We start from the raw sequence: 9,947 nt of genomic DNA on the forward strand, positions 1-9,947 counted from the left end.
ATAATATGGTAGTTTTAATGATTGAATAAATCCAAAGTAAAATACTATACTACCTGGTATGACTGCGTGCAACATTTAATACAAAAAGCTGCCATTTACTTTGAAAACTGTGTTTTATCTCCTGTAGGCACATTTCATTTGATCATATCTAAAAAATAAAAAATAACACAACATAAAATCACTTGTCCAGACAGAGTAGAAAGAAATTTTTTTCTTTTGTACATTAATTAGTTGATTGCATGCTAAAACTGTGTGGAAAAATACAATAAATTAGCAATGTCTTTTTATGAGGTGCTGTAAGTCTGACCAGCATCTTAATTGCCACAAGAGGGCGCAAACCATCGACTCATCTTATAAAGAGGGTCATTCTGCAGAAATGAAACAATAGATGGATGCTAACTTACCAGAGTCATCACCCCCATGCGCTCCATGTCGCGGGCGGGGCTCCGAGGGTCCAGTTTAGGGGTGGAGTGGCCGCTGGGTGGAGAAGACGAGGCCAACGAGGAGGCGGTGGCRGAGGCGGTCATGGAGGCACCGTGGTGGTGCATACGAGCCAGGTTGAGACCCTCCAGGCTAACGCTGGCCACCCGGTTCTCAATTTCCTCTGCTCGCAGCTCCGTGGACTCCTTCTCTTCCTGTATTAACCTGGAGAGAAGAGTTTTATCAGCTCCTTCTTGTTACTGTAAACGTGGCAGGTCAAGATGAGATGGATTTCTACCCATTTGTTGAGCTAAATGCCGTAAATTCCTAAAGTGTGAGGCAAACTAAATGTTAAAAACTCCAATAATCCATTACTACATCCAAGATCTAATTGTGCAAATGTGTGGAAGCTCCACTCCCAGGACTCCTGATCACTACAAGGAGTCAGATTTTAATATGTGTTTGTGAAAAGAAATGCAGCTCTGTTTTTATTGGAGGTGATGCAAATTAGCCAAGAGACGAAGGCGCATCGACAGTCCTTGAAGTAAAGCGAAGCTGCCCCTGGGGTTATGAATACTTWGCAGCACATGATAATTGCAGCTGGAAGAAGCAAGAGGGAGCTTGCTCTTAGCAAAACAGAGGATATGAAACAAAAGTGTTTGGATCACAGGCGGAAAATGAGCTACAGACAACAAATTTCTTCATATGATCGCGAAAAAGGTTCTTGAGAAGAGCAGAAAAGGATGAGAATAAATTAGTGTGTAAAATGTAAAATAATATTTTATCCATTTTTGGTGGTACTAGCAGAAGAACAAGAAATATCTTACTTAATCCTTAAAATATATTGTTTTAAACTGTGTCGAAACAAAAAAAATAAAACCTCTATCAGCCATAACAAGGTTTTTGGTACCGAATCTCCTTGTTGATGGCGTCCAGCTGCTCCTGCAGCATCATGGCCAGAGTTTGTGCATCGGAGTGGCCGCTGGGGGAGAGCAGGTCCATGGAGCTGAACAAGGTTTCCCTGTCGTCGTCGTCGATGTCAGACATCTCCGTGTCGCTCTCAAAYTGGTGACCTCCCAGGACCCCGAGCTGCTGAGAGCGCCACTCTTGCTCCCCCAGAGATTTCGCCTGCATCAAGAAAACAAAACAACTTTGAGATGGTTTAATTCAAACAATTAATAGAGCACTCCTTGTGCAACAGTGTTTTCTTGCACTCTAACTAGTCTGTCGTTTAATGCAGTAGTTTAGTGTTTATTTTATGGAGGGTTTACACACATCAGGTCAATGTCCAGTTAATACTGACAACACACCAAAAATAGATTCATWCATTTAAAAAAGGTAGACATGTTTGGAAAACTACWCYTTCAGTTTAAAAACAGATCTAAATGGTTATTTTAGCACACCTCCAAGAGGAACATTATCTGCTGCACCACTGATATGTTTGTCTGTTCATACAACATGTGAAATCCAACACAATAAGTGTCTAAAATAAATGTTTTCTGGTTAAAGCTTGCCAGGGCTCCTCTATGTCTTTAAAAAGAAACTGAATCTGAGGTCATCAATAATCACTTCCTCCATCTTCTACCATTTAGAGATGATGATACACAATCACAATCCCTCCAGTGATTTCTGGCTCTGCCCCCTCTACCCAAAGAAAACATCTGAAGTGGGGTGTCCTGGAGGCATACTAATCAGATGCCTGACCCAGCGCTCTAAAGCTGAGCCCAGACACCCTACCAAGGAAGCTCATTTTGGCCGCAAYTCAATCATGATCCAAACCTCAGGACCAGAGGTGAGGGTTAGAACATAGACAAGTAAAAGGTCTTTTGACTAAACAGTTCTTCACCAGGACCAACTAAAGCAAACTTCTTATTGAAGAAGAGGTCTCAGTTACTTGAACTCCTCCACCAGAGGCAAAGAATTGTCCCCCAAAGTCACCAACAGAACCGTGTCGATTACATGAAACCAAGACCCTGAGGTTCCCAAACCAGACAAGCTCCTTTCCATGAGTGCACCTTGAGRTCTATGAACACCAGTCCTGGCAGAGTCCAAGAATGAGCTTGACTTTGGGCAAACAATGCAAACACAGGGACCAAATACAAGTAACCCTGGTACCTAATACTCACTCAGCACACTCTACAGAATGTCTTGAGGAATACCGTCATAAATCTTTAGGCCCATAAAACAAGACTGAAGAGTTAAACTAGCATCAACGAGAAGTGTAAAAACGTCAAAACCTGAAGTCCACCACTGATGCTCACCAAAATATGGTCTTCCTACAACCTATTTCTTCAAAATAAGACTAAGTTTTAAACTTTTTCACCTCACTCTATAATGCAGCTTTATGTGGTTAAAATACATTCTACATTGGGGTTTTTAAGAGCATTTTAGCCACCTTAAATACTAAAWGTTTCATGTAAACTGTTCACGTTTACTCACTCCTTTCTGATTAAACTTAAATAAGTGGAACCAGAAGAAGAAATTTCYAGTTGATTAACCTTTAGCCTGCATAATAACACTAAATGAATGCTAATTTATAAAGCCATTCAGCATAATGAGAAGCTCCCACGCAACACAAGCACTGAGTTTAGCTTGAAACTAAATGATCTCTTTTTCACCAGTGCAAATGCCTGTTTCAACAATAAGTAAAGCCTTTAACCATCACTTAAAACACAAAGCGTATTAGATTAGTCTGATCGAAACAGTAAAGAAATATTTGATCATTATAAATGAAGGTCAGAAAATAATCCATTCCGAACAAAAACACTCCACTGTGATTCCTTAAGCTTTTTGACTTTTGTATAAATTAAAAGCTGTGTTCAGTTTCAAACCTCTTAAAGCTATTTTTTTTTAGTCTTTCAAAGCAACAAGCAGCAGGGGAATTCTTCTGCAGCCCCCCAGTCCTCACCTTCGTTTCACGCTGGCCCATCCGACCTCTCCTCGGCCGGCGGATGACTTTGGCTGAGCGGTAATGGTCCGACTGGGTTTCAGCCAGAGAGCCCAGAGAGAATCGAAGCTCGCCCGACGTGTCCAGGTGAGACCTGAAAACACAAAGCTTTACCTGCTTTACTCGATTTTTGATTCGAAGCGGAATAAAACCGAACGGAGAATTGTCCGAGCGGCTAAGCGGGTTAGGGAAAAATGAGACGGCGAAATTATCAACCAATCAGAAGCCGCTTCACGCATACCTAACAGTCATGGTTGTGTGGTGTAACGAGCACACAAATTGTTATTTATACTTCCGTGCTTGTAAATAGTTTATGAATAATGAAACCGCTGCTATTAACACATGAGCAGAGATAGTTATAGTAGATGAATTAAAAAACCAAAATGCTTTTTAATCCTTTTTTGCTTTTAGTCTTGCATCACATTTCATAACGGTTTTATGCCAAAATAAATAAAAGTAACAATTCCCTACACTTTAAGACTGTCCCTAAGCTAGGAAAATCACCCATTTTTACCTTTTTGACTTTGATTATAGAGTCAAACACACAACCAACCTACCGTGAAAGAGTGGGTTCAGTGAGGGAGCCTGCCCTCAATCTGTACTGGTCGAGCTCCGATCTCAGTTTCTCAATCTCCTCTGCCAGCTGCGACTGGATAAAACAATTTGACAGCACAGTTAATAGGTTTGTCTGGGATATTATATGTTCTGGGAATGATTACATCAGTATATCATAGTGTGGCAGCTCGGAAAGCCCCAGGAAGGCTGGATCTTCACAAGTGGATTTTTTTTCATCTTTAATGCTGAGAATAAAAACTTACAGCAGAGGCTTATACATATTTAACAGGAGGTTTATAAAAAATGAAACTAATACTACAAACCATATTTTCTATAATAAAAAAATGCTTTTTTCCAGCGACTTGATGTAAAATTTAGCTTTAAAATGAAAGGACTAATCATCTCTCAATCTGTGCAACCTACTTTCTCTTGGAGCGACTCTTCGTACTGTTTCCTGTAGCCGTCCGAGTCTTGTATTAACATGTTCTGCAAAGAGAAGAAGAGTTCAGAGGATCCTCCAGACGTTCACTGAACAGGCTTATTGAGTTCTTAATTTCATGGCAACCTTCTCTTCTAGAGCTGCCATCCTCTCCTTCAGGTGGAGCTGCAGACGCTCGTTGGACTCAGTCAGGAGTCTGTCCACTGTGTCTGAGAGGCGCTTATTGTGCTCTTCATTCATCTTTTCTCTTTGTCGAGCCTGGAGGAAGGAAAGAGAAAACAAAAAAGCATGAAATGAACTAATTAAAAACAAGGCAGCAAACTCTATAAAAATGTTATCTTTATTAGAAGTATTAGTACACAGTACAGTCTAGCTTGGATTCCTCTTTACTTTACAGTAATTTTATGATTTTAAACTTAAACTGAGTTATTTTTGCTGTACGTTTTTCTTAAAACATAATACTGTCATTAGTTCTATATGAAACTTTCAATTATTATAGAAGAAAAAATATAAACAGAAGTTTAAGTTTTAGGAAAATTTACCAAAAAGAAAGTGATGCTGTCTGCTTTAGCTAATTCAAAAACTGCTTTTAAAACTTTTCATCTTTGATTCAAAACTTTCAAATTGATTTATTTTATTTTATTGTTACTACCTGGGTTCAAGCGCACATGTTGTGCCAAAAAATAAAAATAAAAATAAATAAATAAAAGATTACATTTACTCAATTACATCAATTTTCAAAAGCAACTTCCTTTCCTGTTTTCCAAGTCAACCAAGTATTCAGTTTTACAGCTCAAATTTACACGTCAAATCTTTTCAAGTTTTCTCCAAAGAACAACTTTAAATTATTTTACATTTAAGTGATTTAACGTTTTTTTCATTTCATACAATTTATTTTTCTCCCTCTAACATTTCATAGTATTAAATAATGCCCGTGACTCTGCATAATTCATTAATCATGGTTACCTCGGAGCAGTTGACTGCTCATCAAAAACATATTTAAAAAGGTCACCAAAATACAAAATGCTCTCTTTAAATTTTTACCGAAACAAACACAGAGTGTTGACCTTTAAAGTTAATCACCTGAGTTTTTGTTGAAATAAACAATCACAAATCAAACTAGAGGGTTTGTATTTCCTGAGTGTGAATGCTTAATGCTAAAAGATGTTTGATTAATAGATAAAAAGGCTGAAACTAGTCTAAAAGTAGCTTTAAAAAGTAGCTGAAATGGCTCAAATTATTACAAAGACACAGGAAAATCACATTTGTTGAAATTATCACAAAACTGAATTTATTGACAAAAATCAAATTAGCTAAAAAATAGCTAAAAGCACATTAAACAGCTGAAATGAGCACAAAACAGCTGAAAGTAGCATAAATAGCTTAAATAAGCAGAAAGAAACTGAAGGAAACACAAAAAGTTGAAATTAATAGAAGACAGCAAAAAAAGCAAAGAAAACCTAAAATCATCAAAATAAAAGCTGAAATTAGCACAAAAAAGTCAAAGAAAGCTGAACCAGAACTAAATGTAAGAAGTGAAGTAAAGATTTATGAACATTTGAAATGGTTTTAAGGATGATGAATTCATTCATTTTAAATGAAAAAAGTGGCTAAAAAAAGCTAAAAATCTCAAAAAGTATAAATTGCACAAATACCAAAAGTCGTAGTGGAAATGTCCTGAAGGAGCTAAATGTTTAATATTGTATTATTGAAATAGAACAACATTTGTGGAATGAGATATGTACCAAAAATGTATTTCTATATGTATTGATGTAAGAGGCACAATGTATCAAAATGTCATCAATGTAATATTGTGCACAGTATCAATGCCACAAGTGATCGTAAACACACTGACATCACGTCAATTATATAAAGTTTTTGAGACATGAAAAGACTCTCTTAACAAAATTGAAAATTTTACGTTTTTCAATCCAAACATTRGTTTACTGTTTACATTTTCTTTCTATGCTGGCTGAATTCTCATCATTGGTTTATGTTTTCCAAGTTTTATTTGCCTCCAAACACGAGGAACAAGAAGTCCTAACTTTTAAACATCCACAGCAAATTATGATGATGGAAGATAAACAGTGTGAAGATGCTTATATAATAGAAAACGAACAGAACATGACTCGTGAACCTTTTACAAACCATTCTATCAGCCGAGTGTGTGAACAGCTAATTTGGTCGAGCTTCAGTGATGATAAATCAGAAGAATGTGCCATCGGTTGTTGTCGCGTCAAACTGTCAGGCGCAGGCGAGCGCTGGCTGTTTGCTCAGCGTTGCCTGGCACGACTCCTCCGCAGTGACTCACCCTGAGCAGTTCCTGGTTTTTCTCCTCCAGCTGGCATTCCAAGTGCCTCATTCGCTCCTCAATGCTCCCGTGACGCTCTTCCGCCTACAGATGGGTTATGGCACAGACAGGACAAGAAAAAAAGCCACATTGATGCGCTTGTTTGACAGTCTAAGTGGCAACAGGAAAGCAGTACCAATGGCACAAGCAGAGCCTTCTACCCAAAAGATCTATTGTTTAAGACATAAATGAAAGAAACGCTAAGATAGATGGTCTCTAAAAGGACAGAATGATAGAGGAAGAAAGCTTCTCCAGCGTGGTAATGTATGAGCTCCAGCCAGAAGTGCCATGCAGCTGTCCTGAAGTGGTAGAACAGCCAGAGCAGAACCCCAGTAACCCAGTCAGACACATGTAAAATCTCTTCTCTACAAAATGTATCAGCCACTGCGATGCCCTGTGGGACTACCTTCCTAAGAATGGAGTTCATGTCTTGGAGTTTAGCTTCCATAACACAGTGATAATCATCAGGGGAGGAAGAGGAGCTGGAGTCAGACTATAGGGCCGAGGAAGAGGAGAGGGACATGTTGAAATGTCAGGGCATGACATCACGCGTGCACACACATACAGGAACATCTAGAGACAAGGGTGTGTGTAGGAATGTGGGTTAGTGTGTGTGTGTGACTACCTTGGTGAGGGSCGCTATCCTCTGGGCCAGTTCTGCTTCCACCTCAGGCAGAGTCTCAGCCTTCCTCATGGTCTGCTGGAGCTTCTGCTCCGCGAGCTCCAGCCTCTCCTGCAGCTGCCTGTTCTTCTCTTCCATCTGCACACAAACAGCACCGTCAGCCACTTCAATTTAACTCAGTGAAATAATTTATTTGAAATTTTTGCAATTTAAGCCTTGCAACAATGGACAGTCCATTTCAAGCAATTGTCTTTTGTTGTATGAATATAAAATAGGACAAACTTTAATGTCTCCATTTTCTGCTGCTTATCCATACTCGGGTTATGGATGCAACAGGTCCATGAGAGAAACATAGACATTACTTCCCAGATCATCCTGGGGAACCTTGAGGTATTCCCAGGCCAGAGAAGATAGATAACCACTCCAACGAGTCCTGAGTCTTCCTAGAGCTCCCTGCCAGTGGGATGTGCCTTGAACACCTCTAGAGGGAGGCGTCCTAATCCAATGCCCAAACTACCTCAGTGGGTTCCTTTCGATGCAGAGCTCCCCATGGATGACAGAGCTCCTTTTCCTATCTCTAAGACTGAGCCCCCACCCTACAAAGGAAGCTCATTTCAGCCACTTGTATCCGGGATCTCGCTCTTTCAATCATGATRCACACCTCATAATCATTGGTGAGGGTTGGAATGTAGACAGATCAGTAAATCGAGAGCTTTGCCTTTCAACTCAGGTCTTTCTTTACCACAATTGACCGAAACAACGCCCTTATTACAGAGACTGTTGAATTATCTCAAGGGGCAGGCTTGCTTTCTAATTACTGAGAGAGTTCAGCTGGTGTCTTGGCTTTCCATGCCTTTTTACACCTCCCTTTCTTCATGTGTTCAATACTTTTTCCRTGTGCCATTCCACATTATTACAAARAACTTCATTTCTGGAKATTTATGGTTTGATTTCTTTGTATGTATGGATCACTTGGGTTGTTACCGACAACTGGTGGAAATTTCATATCATTAGCACCTCTAGTAATATATTTACTGAGAAAAATGGTGACGTGTTCAATACTTATTTTACCCGCTGTAAGCTCCTCCACTAGAGGCAAAGACTACCTGCCCCTTGATCCAGAGGGGGTATTCCACCATCTTCTTGTTGAGAACCATGGGCTCAGACTTAGAGGAACTGACTTTCAGCCGGGCTAAAAACCTTCCCAGTAGACGCTGAAGGTCTTGGTCCAAAGACGCCAACAGAACCACATCACCCGCATAAAGCAGAAACAAGACTTTGTGGTTCTCAAACCAGACACCCCCCTCTCCGTGACTGCGCCTTGAGATCCTGTCCACAAGCACTACAAACAGAATCTGAGACAAGGGGCAGCCCTGGCGGAGTCCAACCCGAACTGAGAACGAGCTTCACTTTGTGCCAAGAATACAGACACAGCTCTCGCTTTGGTTCTACAGGGACGGGATCGCTCTTAGTCGGAACCCAGACACCCCATACTCCCACAGCTATTCCTACAAAATGCCTCAAGGAACACAGTTATAAGCCTTCTTCAAGTCCATAAACACCGGAAACACAAACTCCCATGACCCCCTTAACAACTCTGCAAGGATAAAATCTAGTCCACCCTTCCATAACCAGTACATAAGCCACACTCTTGAATCTGATGTTCAACAATGAGCGTTTTAACTTCATTTCTTTTTATTTTAACAGTAACTTGCAAATGACACCAGTTTTCTGTGCAGTGAAACATTTAGAAAACTCGCTTCATCCGTTCCAACAAAAAGCAGAATACTTTAGAAAAACATCCTCTTTAAATCCCTACATAGTCTCTCTTTTCTCTTTAATGTCAGTGTATTATTGGTTGTTAGAAAAAAAATACCAGATATTCATCTCTTGTTGGAGCGCTAGCTGCTGAGGGATCTGGCAGAATGCCTCAACTCCTCTTCAAAACAGCACTAGAATGAAGCCAGAATAGCAGCAGCTCCACATGAGCCAACAGTGACAATAGCAACTACTCAGCAGATAACAAATATCTGCCATGATTAGGCATTTGGAAAAACCACTTTGCATCATTAAGGCACAAGTCAAACTATATATTCACTTAAACTGCTGTTGTGTCTTAAGGCTTATTCTGTTTTGTTTTTTTGTTTTTTTTTTAGCTCTGATCAGTTTTAAGACTTGTTCTTTTGGGAGCGGCTTGGCTGTCATTGCTTTTAGTACCAAATGCTCTGATCCCATAAGCATCAAGCCTGACAGTTCAGTTTACACAGTTCAAACTTTAGTGGGCTGCAGCTATGTTTTTATCTGTGTCAGTAATACTTTCTGTCTGAAGTCACATTGTGATCCCAGTGGTGTCTGAGATGACACTGGGGAAACATGTTAGTTTTTCGTGTGTGATTTCCTCCCTAGACGCCCCTCTGCCCATATTTTTAGACATTTTGCTCGCCATTTCGTCTTGCGCCTTCATCTTTCTGTACCTCTTGCCAAGTTTTTGTTCCCTGAGCACCTCATCTTCAAACATCAGTGGGCATCCTGAAGTTCAGCTGCTGGCAAGATGACAAGTAAACTCATGGCACAGTCTGTGAAGTGTGTGTGTGTGTGTGTGTGTGTGTGTGTG

The 9,947-nt window shown here is 40.0% G+C and overlaps 1 protein-coding gene across 1 annotated transcript in view; it reads right to left on the reverse strand.

Annotated features, from left to right (window-relative positions):
* ppfia2 (PTPRF interacting protein alpha 2) overlaps positions 1-9,947 on the reverse strand; it is a gene marked incomplete at its 5' end in the record, with an annotated part of 144,693 nt that overhangs the window by 18,812 nt on the left and 115,934 nt on the right. The window contains 8 exon segments of the mRNA XM_014013789.1: positions 405-645; positions 1,331-1,548; positions 3,329-3,461; positions 3,925-4,016; positions 4,346-4,408; positions 4,488-4,619; positions 6,673-6,756; positions 7,337-7,471. Coding sequence (XP_013869243.1) covers positions 405-645; positions 1,331-1,548; positions 3,329-3,461; positions 3,925-4,016; positions 4,346-4,408; positions 4,488-4,619; positions 6,673-6,756; positions 7,337-7,471 — 1,098 coding nt within the window.

The sequence above is a fragment of the Austrofundulus limnaeus genome, unplaced genomic scaffold (genome assembly GCF_001266775.1).
Source record: "Austrofundulus limnaeus strain Quisiro unplaced genomic scaffold, Austrofundulus_limnaeus-1.0 Scaffold106, whole genome shotgun sequence".
NCBI lineage: Eukaryota > Metazoa > Chordata > Actinopteri > Cyprinodontiformes > Rivulidae > Austrofundulus > Austrofundulus limnaeus.